This window comes from Microcaecilia unicolor, chromosome 5 (genome assembly GCF_901765095.1).
Source record: "Microcaecilia unicolor chromosome 5, aMicUni1.1, whole genome shotgun sequence".
NCBI classification, from domain to species: domain Eukaryota; kingdom Metazoa; phylum Chordata; class Amphibia; order Gymnophiona; family Siphonopidae; genus Microcaecilia; species Microcaecilia unicolor.
Window position 1 is genome coordinate 348,565,964 of NC_044035.1, and position 20,275 is coordinate 348,586,238.

At 42.2% G+C, this 20,275-nt stretch overlaps 1 protein-coding gene across 1 annotated transcript; it reads right to left on the reverse strand.

The window, feature by feature from the left end:
• Positions 1–6,777: 6,777 nt before the first annotated feature.
• On the reverse strand, positions 6,778–8,986 carry LOC115469917 (forkhead box protein C2-like). Its single transcript, XM_030202696.1, has one exon. The coding sequence runs from the start codon at positions 8,872–8,874 to the stop codon at positions 7,474–7,476; it is 1,401 nt and encodes a 466-aa protein (XP_030058556.1). The 5' UTR covers positions 8,875–8,986; the 3' UTR covers positions 6,778–7,473.
• Between the last annotated feature and the right edge of the window lie 11,289 nt (positions 8,987–20,275).

The following is a 20,275-nucleotide window of genomic DNA, read 5'->3' on the forward strand; positions in this document are numbered from 1 at the left end:
GTGTAACGCTTGGAATAAAGTGGTGGGGTTCTGGGGTTAATCCACCTGGATAGGTAGAATTACAGGTTAACAAACAAACTGAAGGTGAGAGATCCCCCCCCCCCACACCCCACCCTTGGACTAGGGTAACACCTTTTTTGTGATCGGCTTTCCAGAATTATGCTCCCTTACTATTAATCTGATGACAGGAGCAGAGGTGTCCAAAATTTAGCCACAAAATGTAATCTAGTTGAAAATAAAAAAATATATATATCACCTACAGTTTTTGGCTGCTCTGTTTCTCCACATTATCCTTCCCTAATAGTATTATTTTCAGCTAGAGTCCTTGATCATAAGAGTAGTCGTTTTCTTTAGGGGGAGGGGAGGAGAGAGAGAGAGAGACTGTATTTATCAGCAGTATACTCTCTCCATTTTATCCCTACTTATCAGGTTTAAAAACTGCAATGGATTCCGGAACAAAAAAATAATTTATGCATACACTCAAATATTTCATTTAGAGGATTAATAGCCCTACAGAAGCAAATGCCTTTACTACCCAAAGTAAATTGTACATGCTGTATGCCAAAATATGACTTGATCCAGTTTTTAAAAAAAAAGAATCCTCGAAGGCATGTGTTGGCTAAACATTATTTTAGATAAAACTTCTTAGAAAAGAGATTTCTGTACATCATTACTCCAGCACAGCTGCTTTCACTCAGTTAACACCTCTTATGGAACCTCGGCATTAATATTTAGCACAAACTGAACGGAGCATCACGTTGTAAGTTGCTTTTTTTATTTAAATGCTCACAGTTTCTAGTGCCTGCTCCTTGAGAAAATCTAAGCAGGAATTATTAAAATAATAAATACGAGTCCAAGGAAGAGCGTGGGGGTTATATAATCACGGGTTTCAGGGCCCTGAATTGTATTGCGTTTACCAAGCGCTTATAAATCACTCTGAGGAAAGCTTAAACGCTCAACTGGCTTTAAAAGAACGCTCTTACAGGGTGTATTTACTCCCTGGGTGCCCTCATTTTTATGATTTTGATCTGAGAAACTAGTCAGAGGCATCAGTACTGCCTTTGGCTTTTTAGGAAAGCCATTGTTTGTAATTTGAGATTCTCTCATGTCTTTGACCACAGTCAGACTAGGCACTGTTCTGGCCAGATTGTGAAGCCTGGATGCATGTCAAGTCATTTTTTAAATTATTATTATTACTATGGTTATTTTCAGTAAAGCCAGGAATTGCCCGGGTGGTAATTGAGAGCAGAGAATGGTGCAGCCCACCTAAGTTCCACAGGACACAGAATACAGAGAAGGTTTTCACAGACCAGAGCACAGGATCGTCAACCAACCTATGTTACTGTGGTGGATTTGGTGTGACCTGAGATAATTGCACTAGTGTATTTCACAACGCCCCAGCTTACACGAAATGGTCTGAGTGTTTTGGTTATCTGAAAACTGGCAGGGCAGTTGGTAAAGCTCCAGGCTCCGCTCATTCTGCCTGGCCTCACTCTATGCTTGGAATCAACTTCCTGAGCCCTTGCGCCAAGCCCCCTCCCTACCCATCTTCAAATCCTTGCTCAAAGCCCACCTCTTCAATGTTGCTTTCGGCACCTAACCTTTATACCTTTCAGGAAATCTAGACTGCCCCAATTTGACTGCCCCTATTTGACTGACTGTACATTTGTCCTTTAGATTGTAAGCTCCTTGAGCAGGGACTGTCCTTCTATGTTAAATTGTACAGCGCTGCGTAACCCTAGTAGCACTTTAAAGCGTTCTTTACATGGTTTGGTGATTGTAAACGTACTTTTTTCTTCCAATGGAAATAATTTATTTTCAAAAACAATAGGACACGCAGCATCACTTCTTTGGGGGGGGGGGGGGGGTGATTTGATTGGCTTATGTCATGCATGTGGTTGTTATTTCTCAAGGTACTACTACTACTTAACATTTCTAGAGTGCTACTAGGGTTACGCAGCGCTGTACAGTTTAACAAACAAGGTCAGTCCCTGCTCAAAGGAGCTTACAATCTAAAGGACCAAATGTCAAGTTGGGGCAGTCAAGATTTCCTGAATAGATGTACAGTGGTTAGGTGCTATGTGCCCTCCATCCACTGAGCTAGTCCTATGGCTCCATATACAATGACATTAACAACAAACAGTACTTTTGTTCTATATAAATTATAAAAAATCTTTATTAGTGAAAACAAACCAGTGCCTTAAAAGAATTACCAAATGGTATCCCTGCAACTCACTCCCACTGCCATCCACACCAGACTTATACCCTGATCACATATGTAAATCCCTCAAAGCACATTGAACATAAACCCTAAATTGCAGTTTCTTCAGTCTCAATAAAGCACAATCTCAATAAAGATCAGTCAGTGAGCCCTAAAAAAAACCACACAATTTAGGGTTTATGTTCAATGTTCTTTGTGGGATTTACATATGTGATCAGGTTATAAAGTCTGGTGTGGATGGCAGTGGGAGTGAGTTGCAGGGATACTATTTGGTAATTCTTTTAAGGCACTGGTTTGTTTTCACTAATAAAGATTTTGTAATTTATATATATATATATATATATATATATATATATATATATATATATATATATATATATATATATATATATATATATATACACTACTACTACTTAACATTTCTAAAGCGCTACTAGGGTTACGCAGCACTGTACAATTTAACATGGAAAGACAGTCCCTGCTCGAAGAGCTTACAATCTAAAAGACAAATGTACAGTTAATCTGATAGGTCAGACAGATTGGGGCAACCTATATGTTCGAAAGGTTAGGTTCCGAATGCAGCATTGAAGAGGTGAGCTTTAAGCAAGGATTTGAAGATGGGTAGGGAGGGGGCTTGGCAAGGGATTCAGGAAGATTGTTCCAGGCATAGGGTGAGGCAAGGCAAAATGAGCAGAGCCTGGAGTTGGCAATGGTGGAGAAGGGTACTGAGAGGAGGGATTTGTCATGTGGGAGATATATATATATATATATATCCCCTATTAGGATTAAGAGTCCATATACAATGCCCAACTCTATAGCCTTGCTTTCATTAGAGTTAATGGTTCACATCTGAGCACTGCAGCAGCCTCTGGCAGCTGTGTGTATTCAGTAACAGCAAAATATGCACTTTCCCCATGCATACCTGCTATTACTGGTGTTAACCTTGAATGGCACATACTGGACTGATCTGAACCAGTTGCAAACTCCCTGCACAAGGTGCGGTTTATCTTATTTTCTTGTCTCTGTTTTCTTTTATTTCTATGGATTGTCTACACAGAAATATATATGTGTTTGAGACGGTGAAACCAACTTCTTCTGCAGGGCAGAAACAAAGCTCATCAACAAACCAGAAAGGTTACAAGGCCTTCGGCCCTTCCGAATGCATAGTCTAAGGCTCTAGGGAAGTCAGAGCAGACAGTGTGGTGAAGGCTGACTGCTACCGAAGCAGAAAAAAATACAGCTAATTCAGCTTTGCTGCGAGCCACGCTAGCATTTATGGACCAACTAATTCCTGCTTGGCAGCAGGGAAATATTGAAGCACAGATACCGTGAAATTTTTAAAGAAACAGCGAAGAAAACAGGGTCTTCCTGATAAAATCATTGCCCATTTAAATGGATCAAATGTTTCCTATATCTTATTCTGCAAATTAAACTGAACGTTTATTTTCAAATATACTGTTCTATCATTGCTCATTTATTCGTCAAAGAATCAAATGTTTCGTATACCTTATCCTGCAAATTAAACTGAGCGTTTATTTTCAAATATACCGTTCTAACTAATGATCCATTACTACCTCACAGGCTTTTAAGATACACACGGCCTTCACAGTGTTGTGGATAGTTTGAAATATTGTCTCATCTTACAAAGGGACAATCGCTTTAAAAGGAGAGATTGCTATGGATCGCTGCAAAGCAGTAGTTTGCCTTTCTGTGAGAAAGCCCTGTAGGTGTGCTTTTTTTTTTTTCTTTCGTGTGTGAGCAAGGTGCCTGAAATATTTTATCTCCAAAAAGTAGTTTGTAGAGCAGTTGGTCGAGTCCCTTTGTGAGATAATTGTAATAAATTAGCTGAGGTGTACCTACACCCTGGAAATGGACTGGTCGCTGGAAGGGGTTCTCCCAGGTTCCCTGGGGAGAGAAAAACAACTGTGCACATCTGGTCCAACATATGCTTGCTTGGTTTTGTAATTGATAATAAGCCTGCAAGGACCGAACTGATAAAAATAAATATTTGTTAGCTCACTGCGCCCACCGCCGCTTTTGGGAAACGCAATCTTCAAAGGCCAAACCAGAAAAAATATGCGCGGAAAATAGTCAACCTTGGAAAAATAGACGTCAAAAAGTGCAAAACTTCTCTCTCCAAATGTAAAGTACACCTTATCAAATAAATATACAGCTTATCAAAAGCATGCTGTATTAAACAGTTTACACAAAGCACTGCACGAAGCCATGTTTATTTAGTTTTTTTAATGGTCACCGCATTTTGGAAAATTATGTTATACTGATGTAAAATAAGTACTGAAATAATAAAAAAAAAAATAAGTATTTAAATGCATGACTAAATAAGCTGATAATGAGGATTTGACCGCTTTCTGATCTGCGGGCTTTATAGATGGCTGGGTGGGAAGGGGCGTTCTTTGTTTCATTTGTGACTGCAAATCAACCCCCCCCCCCACCCCATTTAAAAGGCCAACTGGACAGCTGATGCATTCCTAAGGACGTAAGAAACATTGCCCAACACACCTGTTCCCCAACCCACATTTTCCAAAAAAGAGTTTGATTCATTAACTTTGCAGATCCATTTTGAGGACGAAGTACTCAAGTTACCTTTATTGGGTGTGACCGACCAAATTAACTCGATACCCAAGCTCCCCCACCCCCCAGTCCATTTGTATATCTTATTAACAGCCAGAATTGAAATGCTCTGGCGTGATAATCTTAATATGGATCTAATCTGGCAGGGAAGCTCAACTCTCCAAATACAGGGCGACATCACTGTTAAAAGTCTGTAAAAATAATGTTTTTGTTTCCACTAGACTACTCAGTACTGGCTTTTTGCATGCATACCTGTGTGCGAAAAGTAGACTTTATTTCCCTATCAAGGCAGTAATTTGCTATCTTGTCGTTTGTGCTCTGGGGATGCAAAGCCTGGCCTAAGGCAAGTGGCGTATTATCTCAGTGGGAAATCAAATGTGTTGAACACTGTTTGGTGACTGCTTCCTTTTAATTGAGATAATGGGCCAAAGAAAAAGATACCGACGTTTTCCAAAGCAATCAGCATTTGCATAAGAGTGTGCAACTGTCGTACATCAGGGAAAATGGAATCAAAATCATATCCCCAAAGGGGAAAGAATTTTTAACCTCAAAACACACACTTACATGGATAAATATATAAATTCACAGGCTATCAAGATAGAATACACACACACACACACACACACACAAAAGGAGAGATCTCTGCCTCATGGTGAATCTTAAGTTTAAAACAAAATGTCAGAATTGCTAGAAACTTAACTGAATATGCAGTAAGTACAGTGTTACTATTTTTTTCAGCACTTTGAAATTAAAGATTTATTTCCTAATTTCGTTTCTTTCGATTGAGTGTCGCTGAAAGGCATCTCCATTCATAAACTATTAGTGTTCCATAAATACGTATATAAAATAGTATATCATTATTTTCCAGATAAAGTTTCCTCCCTTTCTAAAGTTATAGACTTGCACAATAGGCATATTTTCAAAGCACTTAGCCTTCCAAAGTTCCATAGAAACCTATGGAACTTTGGAAGGCTAAGTGCTTTGAAAATATGCCTCAATATGTTACAATGCGCATCTGTTTAAATAAACAATCGAGCAAAGGCATTTAAAAACGCCCACAACATGACAATTTGGTATGTTTCTTAAGTCTTAGCAAATAGTGGAGGTTTCATTTTGCTATCGAGTTTGGACCACTTCACCTCAAACGCCTTCTTTTTGGGCCCCCTCCCCCCTTATACCCTATAACAAAATTGTAAAGCAACATTCAAGCTGTAAACATGTTTGAAGTCAAATCCTTCTTAAGTGTAACGCTCTTGTTTACCTCTGGGGTTGCCCCCTCCCGAACAATTTTAACAAATAATATAACCAAAATAATAAGCAGTCAGACTGCCTATAGCATATTTTAGGAAAATTTGTTTTGTTTTTGTTTGTTTAAACCTTGAAGTTCGACTATTACATTTATGAGGGTTTGTTTTTTTTTTATATAGCTTCTGTGCTACGATCTAATCTTTCAGGTTTTTTTTGTTTTAATTAGTCTCAAGTACCTTTTCTGAAAATCGTTTTTTTCTGGACAGCTTGACACTTATTGGTCATTCTGAGGTTTGACTACTGTGATTATTCTGTGCCCGGCCTCGGCATTTCGTTCAGACGTTCTCTCCTCTGTTGGCACCAGAAGACTTTAAAGTTTGTGACTGAGAAATAATTCTTATTCAGAAAACCACTATTCATATGAACGATTAGAATCCTATATGCAAATTCAGTGAATTTAAATTATTGTCATCTTTTGTAGACTGCAATAATATTCGCAGGGGTTGATGTGATTGTAATCTGATGTTCGAGTGTTTATACATCTAGTATTATTATTATGGCTTCAAACTAGCCTTGTCATTGTTGGTTGCAGCTTAAGGTTTTCATGCAGAAAACATTCATGATTTGCAAATCAAACTGATTATGTCAAATGCGGGGGGGGAAAAAATCAGCAGTGTGAACATTTTTTTTAAAAAAGGCACACAACCGCATAAGGATAAGCAGAAAAACAACATCAAATTTATTTTTAAGATAAGTACAGTTACGACCACATAGACAAACAAACGTGAAAATAAAATATAATTTTTAAGTTCTTGGGAATGGTCAGGGCCAAGTCTTTTGTACAAAACACACTTTTTGTAAATAAAAAAAAACGTATTAAATACTTGGCTTTTATCCACCAACAAAAATAAATTATTTCCTTGTTTTGGGGGGAAAATAAAGGAATGGACAGAACTTCTATTGCTTGATTGTACAAAACCACAAATACGATCCGTTTTCTTAATTAATTTGGCAGTTAGAAATGGGTGGGCAATGTTTAAGACAATCCAGTGAACGTAACTTTAAATATTATATTAAACGGCTCTGAAAATTAGCCCGATTAAAAATTCCACACATTTGTACAGCACACTCAGAGGATTTAAAAAAATTATACCCAAGGTCATACAGTTCAATAAATCGTATAGGCTTTCACTACAGTATTAGTCCATTTGACTTACTTTCCAAGAACCCACTCTCTGGACGCTCTTGCTTTCCTTTGTCAAGTAGAATTTACTTGTCTGGAGCTTTAAGGAACTGCAAGATTAACATTAATGTGTAATGTCAAATGCATTCTGCTTTCAGGTGTCCGCGTACGCAGTCTTTAAAATGTTTTAAACTGCCCTACTATGCACCACAGTAAAGATGATTTATAATCAATATTTAGTGCAGTCATAGGAATATGGGGTGGTGTGGCGATATATGGAAGGCGTGGACCTATAGGGGATCTGACAGCTTGTGTTGCCGCTCACCTGCTGCTCGCTGAGGGCTGAGCTCTCAATTCCCAGACGATGGGAGCTGAACATCTCCCGGACGTTCGGAAAAGTCTGTTGCTGGGAGCCAAAACTGTGCCCGGAAAGGTGGTTAAGGTCTGCGGTGTGATTCAGATACCAAGAAGCTGTCTGCCCAGTGATTCCGCCCTGCTGATGGTGGCCGGACGCCAGCACACTTTCCTGACCCGAAGCAAGATTCATGGAGTTGAGCGGGGAAGAGGTTCCCGTGTGATGCTCAGAGATGGCTTCTTCCAGCGTGGTCGGGACGCACATGTGACTCGATCTGTCACCCGCGTACAGGCTCATGGCCCTCATGCTGCACTGGTAGCTCCCACCGGTGTCCATACTTTGGGCGCAAGCCTGGCTGTAAATGGATGACTGAGTCTGAGGATAGTTGAGAGGCAAGGAGGACACCATGCCTGACCTGCCCGACGCGGCAGGTACCGGGCTCAGATCTCCCTGAGGAGAAGTTCTTAAGGTCATGATGTTTTCCACGCTGAAACCTGACAGGCCATTGCCGGAGGGATGGTGCTCAGGGATGGAGCTCTCTGTGGACACCGAGGGGGTGGACGCCAAGCTCCTGGGGCTCCCTTGCATGGTGCTACCATTGTCAGGGCTGAGGGTCTCCACCTTGGTGATGACGGGCAGCTCGGGGGACTCGCTTTTGATGACGATTTTCTTCTCCGAGGTGACTTCCTTGGAGATGGAGCCCTGGACCTTCGGCTCCTTGGGATGGCGGTCCCTGTCCTCCTTCTCCTTGCCCACGTCCTTCTTCTTGAACCTCCTCCTCCTGCGCAGGAAGCTGCCGTTCTCGAACATGTTGTAGGAGTCCGGGTCCAGGGTCCAGTAGCTGCCTTTGCCCGGCTTCTTGTCGTCTCTGGGCACCTTAACGAAACACTCGTTGAGGGACAGGTTGTGACGGATGGAGTTCTGCCAGCCCTGCTTGTTCTCGCGGTAGAAGGGGAAGCGGTCCATGATGAACTGGTAGATGCCGTTCAGGGTGATCTTCTTCTCGGGAGCGTTCTGGATGGCCATGGTGATCAGGGCGATGTAGCTGTAGGGGGGCTTCACCAGGTCCTTGGGGGCTGTCTGCTGGTGGTGGTGGTGGTGGTAGGGCCCATAGGACCTGGCCATGCCCGCCGCGTACTGCTCATGGCCCGGGTAGACGCTCATCGGGGTGGGCATGCTGCCGTAGGTGCCCGCTGCCCGGTAGTAGCTCTGCTCACTGAGGTAGGGCACCACCCCCAGGGCGTTGGGATCGGGCACCGAGTAGCGAGCCTGCATGCTGAGAAGAGGCGGCGGCGGCTGGCCTGGAAGCGGGGGGCAGGGAGGGGGGCCCCGGGGAAGGGTGCACAGAGCCTGGACGCCTCCCGACCGATTCGGCCGCCACCGCCAAACCTTCGGCCCAAACTTGCCAGACTTTTTTCCGCGAGCTGGACTTTTTACTCCGGGAGGGACACGCCCCCTCCCGGGAGCGCCGTCCAATCGGGGGAGGGCAAGGGGAGCCGCCGGCCAATCGGGAAGAAGGACAGGCTGGAAGGCTCCGGCACTAAGACCCTGCCACCTGGCCACGCAGCCTGCAAAGACCAACCTTATTTTCAGTTCCAGAACAGAGAGCAGAGGTGTTAGGATCGACTACGAAATTAGAGCGAGAGATTTAAACAAGAAATTATATTGAAAAATGCTTTTTCTTGCTGCCAGACTGTAATCTCAGGCTACAAGAGGTGTTACACTTGCATCAAACTTCTTGGCTTTGCGCGCTCTTTGCAGAAGATTTATTTGTCCCTGTATTTTCATATACTGCCCCTGACTCTTACAATTTCCAGTCTAATTTAATCTCGTTTCGTGGATTGATATTCCACCAGTGTTTTGGGGAGAAATAGCTTTTCTTTTTATAGATGTTGACTTAGATGTTTTTATAATTTTAAGATTATCTTTTTAAAAATCAGACGGTGGCAAGTCACTCTAAACTCAGTTCTAAGTAACCCCAGAGCCCAATATTTATTCGTTTCTTTGTTTGTTTGTTAAGCAGCAAATATTTAAACACATGTTATCAGGAAATTTACAACAGATATCCCTTACGAATTCTACTCTCAAATATAAGATTATAAAGTACGGACAGGAAGGTGTAGGCACTGGGTTTTCCCCGAATAGGTTTAATTTGCCTGGGCAATTTTATCTGGCTCCCCAATTAGTCTGCGTAAAATTATGCTTTGTGCTTTTTGAGAAAATTAGGGCAATGAAAAGGAACCTGGTTTTCTTTTTTTTCCACTTCAGTGTGAGCTATGCAGGTCTTCACTTCTGGAATGGGCTCATTAAAGCTAATCAGATTCGGTTAATTAGTGAAGCATGCTGACTGACCGGGCGTAAACTCGGTTATTTAGAGAGCTGCTGCTAACTGCACGCCTTGATTTTGTAAATAGCTTATGGCAGATCAAACAAACGCCTCAGAGGACCAACAGTTCAGGTCCCAGAGAACTTTTTTTTTTTTTGCTTTAACTATCCCGCGTTCCTGTTTTCAAGTAATATTTTGACCGTTATGGGGAATTAATCCGATGTTGCTCTAAAAAGCATAGTTTTGATTGTACAATTTCGGTTCATCTTCCTCCCCATTGAAAGATTAAAGTTAAATTTGTTCTTCAAATTAAGAATTATCATTGCTAAGATTTCAAGGCAGTTTTTGATAGTTTTGAGACGATCAAATGTTCTTATTTATGTTATCAACCTACCAGGACTCCGAGCTGGGTAAAGGATGTATATTAAACACCGACATCTCCACTCAGAGACCTCAGAAGCCAAGAAAAATTATTTAGAAACCGATTTTATTTTATTGTTTTACTGTTGTTAGGAATGCAGGCAGCCTAACGAGAACCGTCAGAAAGTGCCCTTTGATGCTTGTAAAAAAGAAAGCAAATACTCTGTAAAGAAATGGGAAGCCTGCAAGGAGCATTTAATAGCGATAGGCAATGCAAAAATATATTTACATGGTACAATATAACGCCTGCTTCCCCAGTTTGTCAGCAGACAAAATGCTCTAGACTTTTCGGACCCTCCTTTGAAAATATTAACATTTCAACACTGTAAAAGTTTCAATTGCAATTACTGAAGCAATTTCAAAAACAGTTAGCGATTCAATCTGGGTTTTCATTATAGGACAATAATATGTCCGTAATTTAAATAATTTGCTCTATTAAATTTATTTTCCTCTGCCTTTTGTTGCCTTTCTACACAGAATGAATTCAAAGCAGAGCAAACCTAATCCCCAGGATTTTATAAAGGAGACCTCAATTTCTTCATGGAAATCAAAGCCTATTAGTTAATAAGCTAATCAGCTCTGATAATTAGATGTTAAGCAATCAGCACTAATTGGCATTAATTAGAATTTATGCACACTTCTTGCTAGGCATATTCTGTAACATGGTGCAAGTAAATTCTAAGTCACATAGTTGAAAAGTGGATGTGGTTATGGGAGTGGAAAGGGCAGGTCATGGGCATTTCTAAATCTATGCGCATTGTTATAGAATATGATCGTTCCGCACCTAATTTAGGTGTCGGGATTTGCATCAGGTTTTATTTGGCATAAATGATCCTAAGTTTAGTCATGTGGAGCAGCACTCATCATTTTACTTTGTGGAATTTAGCCGAAATAAATAATCCAATAAAGGAAATGGATCAACTTCAAAAAGAAAAAAAAGAAAAAATTAATTCCCAAAAGATGAATGAAAAACAATCAGGAGTAGCCTAGTGGTTAGTACAGTGGACTTTGATCCTGGGGAACTGAATTCGATTCCCACTGCAGCTCCATGAGACTCTGGGCAAGTCACTTGACCCTCCATTGCCCCTGGTACAAAATAAGTACCTGAATATATTGTGTAAACCGCTTTGAATGTAGTTGCAAAAACCTCAGAAAGGCGGTAGATCAAGTCCCATTTCCCTTTCCCTATTTGAGATTCTAGATGGAATGTTGCTACTATTGAGATTCTGTTGCTACTATTTGAGATTCTAGATGGAATGTTGCTACTATTGGAGATTCTACATGGAATGTTACTATTCCACTAGCAGCATTCCATGTAGAAGTCTGCCCTTGCAGATCAGTAATGCGGCCCGCGCAGGCTTCTGATTCTGTGAGTCTGACGTCCTGCACATATGTGCAGGACGTCAGACTCACAGAAACAGAAGCCTGCGCGGCTGCGTTGCTGATCTGCAAGGGCAGACTTCTACATGGAATGTTGCTAGTGGAGGAGTAGCCTAGTGGTTAGTACAGTGGACTTTGATCCTGGGGAACTGAATTCGATTCCCACTGCAGCTCCTTGAGACTCTGGGCAAGTCACTTAACCCTCCATTGCCCCTGGTACAAAATAAGTACCTGAATATACTGTGTAAACCGCTTTGAATGTAGTTGCAAAAACCTCAGAAAGGCGGTAGATCAAGTCCCATTTCCCTTTCCCTATTTGAGATTCTAGATGGAATGTTGCTACTATTGAGATTCTGTTGCTACTATTGGAGATTCTACATGGAATGTTACTATTCCACTAGCAGCATTCCATGTAGAAGCCTGCCCTTGCAGATCAGTAATGCGGCCGCGCAGGCTTCTGATTCTGTGAGTCTGACATCCTGCACATACGTGTAGGACGTCAGACTCACAGAAACAGAAGCCTGCGCGGCTGCGTTGCTGATCTGCAAGGGCAGACTTCTACATGGAATGTTGCTAGTGAAGGAGTAGCCTAGTGGTTAGTGCAGTGGACTTTGAGCATGGGGAACTGAGTTCAATTCCCACTGTAGCTCCTTGTGCTCTGGGCAAGTCACTTAACCCTTTATTGCCCCCAGTACAAAATAAGTACCTGAATATATGTAAAACCACTTTGAATGCAGTTGCAAAAACCTCAGAAAGGCAGTATATCAAGTCCCGTTTCCCTCTCCCCAATAAGAAAAATGAATAAGCAGAGCTAGCTTTCGGGAATGCGCTCTCTCTCTCTCTCTTTGGCTTCTCCTCATCATTAAATCTTACAGTCTTCTTGCAAAAAGACCAAACTTTCTTTTTCTTTTTTTTTAAGTTACTTTACTACCACAATCTAAACATTTTCTAATAATCTTTAGTCTGTATTTTGTTGATGCTCCTTAACTTTTTCCTCATAAATAAATTTCCTCTTACAGAGCTTCTTATCCTTACTTTCAGAAATAATTTGATGTTGATTTCCTGCTGTTCTGTCTTAAAGGCCCATCTAACCTGGGAAGTGTCTGCTCAGTTAACACCTTCATTCCAAAGGTTTCTATACAAAGCCTCCCTTTCTTTTATTGGTATGGAACATAAAATTCAAAAGTCACCTGAATTTTGCTTCCTTACTGGGGTCATTCCTGCTGACTTTGTGGGGTCTGCTGCCCTCTAGAGGACCCGCAGGTATTTTTACCTTGAATTGCTTTAACTGAACTTACTGTAGCAGGGAAGATGCTGACACCTTGTGGGCGAGTGATGTGAAACAGCTTTCTGTGAAAATATCAAATGGTAGTATTTTTTGTTTCACAACCTTAAGATATTTGCAAGTGTGGACCAGTTCCCATACGTCTCCTGTGAGCTGTTCTTGGCTTGATTTAATCTTTGACCTGAGTGGAGGAGTGGCCTAGTGGTTAGGGTGGTGGACTTTGGCCCTGGGGAGCTGAGGAACTGAGTTTGATTCCCACTTCAGGCACAGGCAGCTCCTTGTGACTCTGGGCAAGTCACTTAACCCTCCATTGCCCCATGTAAGCCGCATCGAGCCTGCCATGAGTGGGAAAGCGCAGGGTACAAATGTAACAAAAATGAAATAGATACTATTGGAGATTCTACATGGAATGTTGCTACTATTGGAGATTCTACATGGAATGTTGAGATTCTGTTGCTACTATTGGAGATTCTACATGGAATGTTGCCACTATTGGAGATTCTACATGGAATGTTGCTATTCCACTAGCAACATTCCATGTAGAAGGCTGCGCAGGCTTCTGTTTCTGTGAGTCTGATGTCCTGCACGTACGTGCAGGACGTCAGACTCACAGAAGCAGAAGCCTGCGCGGCCACATTGGTGATCTGCAAGGGCTGACTTCTACATGGAATGTTGCTAGTGGAATAGCAACATTCCATGTAGAATCTCAAATAGTAGCAACAGTGGAGGAGTGGCCTAGTGGTTAGGGTGGTGGACTTTGGTCCTGGGGAACTGAGGAAGTGAGTTCAATTTCCACCTCAGGCACAGGCAGCTCCTTGTGACTCTGGGCAAGTCACTTAACCCTCCATTGCCCCATGTAAGCCACATTGAGCCTGCCATGAGTGGGAAAGTGCAGGGTACAAATGTAACAAAAAAAAAAAAAAGGACAGACAATAGTGACCATTGGTTGAAACACAGTGCTTGTCTGGGAGTATAGGGCTGTAAACAAGGTGACACCAGAAGCAGTATTTTATAGGTGATTTATTTACCACCTTTTTGAAGGAATTCACTCAAGGCAGTGTACAGTAAGAATAGATCAAACATAAGCAATAGGCAATTAGAGCTGTAACAATATTCAAACAAAAATACAAAGTATGGCATTGTATACTACTTCTCTATTTTTCCTTATGTTAGGGTTCCCTGTTTTTTTTATAATCTATTATGAGTTTATTCCAAGGATAGTTTGAATGTTATTTTCACATGAGTTTACCTATTAATTACAATCAGTTATTAACCAGACCTCAGTGCTTCCACTCCTGGTCTATCACCCACTCGGGTAAATAAGAACCTTCTTTTCCAAGAGGATTCCAGGAAACTATGTGGAGTCAGTCTTGTAATTAATAGGTACGCTCATGTGAAAATAACATTTAAACTATCCTTGGAATAAACTCATAATAGATGGTATACTACTTGCAATGACAACACAATCCAGCTTATAATTGAAAAAGAAAAACGCCTATATTGCGATCCAAATCGGGAGATAGACGTTTATCTCACAAAAACGAATAAAGCGGTATAATCAAAAGCCGAATTTGGACGTTTTCAACTGCACTCCGTCGCGGATGCGGACAAAGTTGATGGGGCGTGTCAAAGGCGTGGTGAAGGCAGAACTGGGGCGTGGTTATCGGCCAATCAGAGAAAGGCGCCTTTCGCCGATAATGGGGAAAAAATATGCGTTTGTAGCTAGAATTTAGGGCACTTTTCCTGGACCCTGTTTTTCCACGAATAGGGCCCCAAAAAGTGCCCTAAATGACCAGATGACCACTGGAGGGAGTCGGGGATGACCTCCCCTGACTCCCACAGTGGTCACAAACCCCCTCCCACCACAAAAATATGCCGTTTCACAACTTTTTATGTTCACCCTCAAATGTCATACCCACCTCCCTGGCAGCAGTATGCAGGTCACTGGAGCAGTTATTAGGGGGTGCAGTGGACGTCAGGCAGGTAGACCCAGGCCCATCCCCCCCCCACCTGTTACACTTGTGCTGGTAAATGGGAGCCCTCCACACCACCCCCCCAAACCCACTGTACCCACATGTAGGTGCCCCCCTTCACCCCTTAGGGCTATAGTAATGGTGTAGACTTGTGGGCGGTGGGTTTTGAGGGGAATTTGGGGGGCTCAACACCCAAGGGAAGGGTGCTATGCACCTGGGAGCTCTTTTACCTTTTTTTTTTTGTAAACGTGCCCCCTAGGGTGCCCGGTTGGTGTCCTGGCATGTGCACTACGAATCCTGGCCCCTCCCACGAACAAATGCCTTGGATTTATTCGTTTTTGAGCTGGGCGCTTTCATTTTCCATTATCACTGAAAAACAAAAACGCCCAGCTCACAAATTGTCGAATAAAACATGGACGTCTATTTTTTTTTCGAAAATACGGTTCGGTCTGCCCCTTCACGGACCCGTTCTCGGAGATAAACGCCCATGGAGATAGACATTTTTGTTCAATTATGCCCCTCCACATGTACTAGAACATTATAATTGGTAGTGAAGGGTAAGGCAATGTTGCAACATATAGATGAGTAAGAAAGTAGGAAGAATTAGAAAGTAGGGTGATTGATTTGAAGAAAGTTGCACGTGAGGTCAGAGAGATGGTTAAATAATGCGATATTCTACTGGCAATCAATGTTCAACTTTTAGCAAATGGAGTCACGTGATCGTATTTTGCAGCATGAAAACGTAACTTCACGGCTACATTTTGTATTAGTTGCAATTATTTGATCTCTCTCCGACAATGGCCCTGAAAATAACATTGCAATAATCGAGCTGTTGTATAACTAAAGTGTGAATTACAATACGTAGTGCTTTTTAATCAAACAAATGCCGAACTGAATGAATCCGATGCAGCTTTAACGACCGCTAAAATATGAACCTTAAAAGAAAGGGTGAAATCCAGAAGCAGACCCAAAACCCTGACTGTATCACTGGGCTGTAGGGACGTACCACCAAAATCCAAAGAAGGCAGTAGAAATACTGAATGAAATTTACTGAATATTTGAAGGCATATTTTTGGTAAACTAAGAACTAATTTATTCTCCTTGAACCAGGACTCTATCTGTCTGAATTTGCTCACAACCTCCACCAAGAAGGAATTATCAAGTGTGTCCAGAGGCACAAAACTTTTTACATCATCAGCGTACATATCCTAATTGTAGTATCAAAAAGGCTAAAGGGGCCAAAAATATTTTAGATAGAACTGAAGATAACATAAAAAAAATAAACATTGCCATACAGGAACAGACCGAAGGTCCATCAAGCCCAGCATCCTGTTTCCAATAGTGGCCAATCCAGGTCACAAGTACCTGGCAAGATCCCAAAACAGTACAATACATTTTAGGCTGCTTATCCCAGAAATAAGTCGTGGATTTTCCCAAGTCCATCTTAATAACGGCTTATGGACTTTTCTTCTAGGAAGTCATCCAAACCTTTTTTTAAACCCACTAAGCTAACTGCTTTTACCACAATCTCTGGCAATGAATTCCAGAGTTTAATTACACGTTGAGTGAAGAAATATTTTCTCTGATTTGTTTTAAATTTACTACTTTGTAGCTTCATTGCGTGTCCCCTAGTCCTAGTATTTTTGGAAAGAATAAACAAGCGATTCACATCTACCCGTTCCACTCCACTCATTATTTTATAGACCTCTATCATATCTCCCCTCAGCCGTCTTTTCTTCTAGCTGAAGAGCCCTAGACCCGTCAGCCTTTCCTCATAGGGAAGTCGTCCCTTCCCCTTTATCATTTTTGTTGCCCTTCTCTGTACCTTTTCTAATTCCATTATATCTATTTTGAGATCCATTGACCAGAATTGCACACAGTATTTGAGGCGCGGTTGCACTATAGAGTGACACAAAGGCATTATAACATCCTCATTTTTGTTTTCCATTTCTTTCCTAATAATACCTAACATTCTATTTGCTTTCTTAGCTGCTGCCGCCGCACACTGAGCAGAGGGTTTCAATATATCATCAACGATGATGCCTAGATCCCTTTCCTGGTCAGTGACTCCTAATGTGAAACCTAGCATTACGTAGCTATAGTTTGGGTTTCTCTTTCCCACATGCATCACTTTGCGCTTGCTCACATTAAACATCATCTGCCATTTGGATGCCCAGTCTCCCAGTCTCGTAAGGTCCTCTTGTATTTTTTCATAATCCTCCCGCGATTTAACGACTTTGAATAACTTTGTGTCATCAGCAAATTTAATTACCTCACTAGTTATTCCCATCTCTAGATCATTTATAAATATGTTAAAAAGCAGCAGTCCCAGCACAGACCCCTGGGAAACCCCACTATCTACCCTTCTCCATTGAGAATACTGACCATTCAACCCTACTCTCTGTTTTTAATCCACAATCAAACACTACCTCCTATCCTATGACTTTCCAATTTCCTCTGGAGTATTTCATGAGGTACTTTGTCAAATGCCTTTTGAAAATCCAGATACACAATAGCGACCAGTTCACCTTTATCCATATGTTTGTTCACCTCTTCAATGAAATCTAATAGATTGGTGAGGCAAGATTTCCCTTCACTAACTCCATATTGGCTTTGTTTCATTATTCCATGCTTATGCATATGCTATACTGAAAAAGCTCTAGATTGGGTAACCATGGTCTCCACAGGTAGACGTGAATCGTTTGTTTACTCTTTCCAAAAATACTAGGACTAGGGGGCATGCGATGAAGCTACAAAGTAGTACATTTAAAACAAATTGGAGAAAATGTTTCTTCACTCAACGTGTAATTAAACTCTGGAATTCTTTGCCAGAGAATATGGTAAAGGTGGTTAGCTTAGTGGGGTTTAAAAAAGGTTTGGACAGCTTCCTAAAGGAAAATTGAGCCTGCAAATAGGTTGGAAAATGTGGGATACAAATGCAACAAATAAATAAAATTCATAGACCATTATTAAAATGACTTGGGGGAAAATCCACTGCTTATTTCTGGGATAAGCAGCATAAAATGTGTTTAAGATTTTTGGGATCTTGCCAGGTATTTGTAACCTGGATTGGCCACTGTTGGAAACAGGATGCTGGGCTTGATGGACCATTGGTCTGTCCCTGTGTGGCAATACTTATGTACCTATAATGGCCACAACCCAGTTGGGTCTTCAAGATTGCTGCAACAAATATGCATGAGATCTATTTGCATAGATGCACATTCATTGTGGAAATCGGGAAAACCCAACTGGGTTGTGAGCCTTGAAGACTGTGGTTGCCCACCCCTGATCTAGAGCTTTTTCAGTACTGGTTCCAACCCTTTGCAATAAGCTGCCTGCAGGATAGGTCATGATACGGATTGCTTTCCATTCTGCAAGACAGTTAAAATGTGCCTCTGGAGTGAGTTTTATGGGTAGGAGGATGATGGGGGCAATCGTTTTTTAAAGATGAGTAAATTAAGATTATATTTTAATTGATGGTGGTATATATATTTACTTTGTTTTTTTATTGCTCAACTATGTTTTATGATGTTGCTAATTGCTTGGAACTTTTGCTAGAGAGGATTAAAAGAGTGAAGGAGTACCCTAATGATTAGAGCATCAGTCTTGCCATCCTGGCGAAGCTGGCTCAGATCCCACTGTTGCTCCTTGTCATTTGGGGCAAGTCATTTATTCGAGGTTTCTAGAGGAGCTTTTGCCTCCGCTTCCCCCCAATGTGGGGGTGGATGTACAGGGTGAGTTTCTCTCCCCTGAATTTGTGCTGCTGATGCATATGGCTTTTATGTTAAAGAGAGCACTGCCTGAGGCTCCTGACAATTCCTGTCGGACTGGGTTGCCTCCGGTTCTTTATAGCCCAGCATCTGCTGGAGACTTTATTTCTTCCCCCGAGCATAGATGGTCGGTAGCCCAACTGTTTGGGGAGGCTAAAGGGGGCGGAGCTTACCTCCATACGCTCCGTGGCAGCGACGTCAATGAAGAAAAAGACACTACAGGCTCGCCGCCAGCTTCTCCCTTCTCTCTGCACACAGTGTCCCGCCCTCGCAGAAACAGGAAATGCATCACCGCAGAAGGCGGGACACTGTGTGCAGAGAGAAGGGAGAAGCTGGCGGCAAGCCTGTAGTCTTTTTCTTCATTGACGTCGCTGCCACGGAAATAAAAGATCAAAATGCGTGGGGCAGGGGGGTGGCCTACATCACAAGCGGAAGTCCACGATTGGGCTGGGGAGGCTTAGCCTCCCCAAGCCTCATACGGGGCGCCTATGCCCCCGAGCTTTTGGCTGACGCTAAGCGTAGACGAGTGAATACTCCATCTGAGGGGGACTCTTCACTCTGTTCTCCCCTGTGGTCTAGTTTCAGAGAGTCTGAGGGGTCTGGCAGGCCTTCACGGACTGATGATCCAGATGAGGGTGGCTGCTTGCCACAGGAGTTGGATGACCCTAAAGCGGTTCGGATTTTCCACCGCGACGAGTTGGCCTCTTTTACCAAGTTGTGGTAAAAGGGCCCTGCGGTAGCATCAGCCCATGGATTTCCCGTGCCGAGAGCCCTTTTACAGCATTGGGTAAAAGGCTTTTTTTTTTTTTTAAGGAAATGGCCATGCGGTAAGTGAACCACTTGCCATGCAGCCATTTCCTGGGGTTGCCTTTACCGCCAACGATTTAAGAGGCAGTAAGGGCTCTTGTGCTAACCCTGTGGTAACTGGACAGTAGGTGGGGCTGCCCAATTATCTCCAGGTAAGCCCCTGCGCTAAAAAAAGTAAAATTATTTTTTAAGTGATAAAGGGAATGGAACGACTTCCCTATGAGGAAAGGCTGAGAAGGTTAGGGCTCTTCAGCTTGGAGAAAAGGCGGCTGAGGGGTGATATGATAGAAGTCTACAAGATAATGAGCGGAGTAGAGCGGACAGATGTGAAGCATTTGTTTACACTTTCAAACAACGATAGAACCAGGGGACACAAGATGAAGCTAGAGTATGGTAGATTTAAAACAAATAGGAGAAAGGTTTTCTTTACTCAGCGTGTAGTTAGACTCTGGAACTCGTTGCCAGAGAATGTAGTGACAGCAGCTGGCCTTATGGAGTTTAAAGGGGGGTTTGGACAGATTCCTGAGCGAAAAGTCCATTGAACATTATTAAGAATTAATTTTTTGTTTGTTTTTTTGGAGGGGTTGCCGGGTTCTTGAAGCCTGGATTGGCCACTGTCGGAGACAGGATGCTGAGCTTGATGGACCCTTGGTCTTTCCTAGTATGGCGGTGCTTATCTACTTATGTACTATGTACTAAGCACTGGAAATGGGGT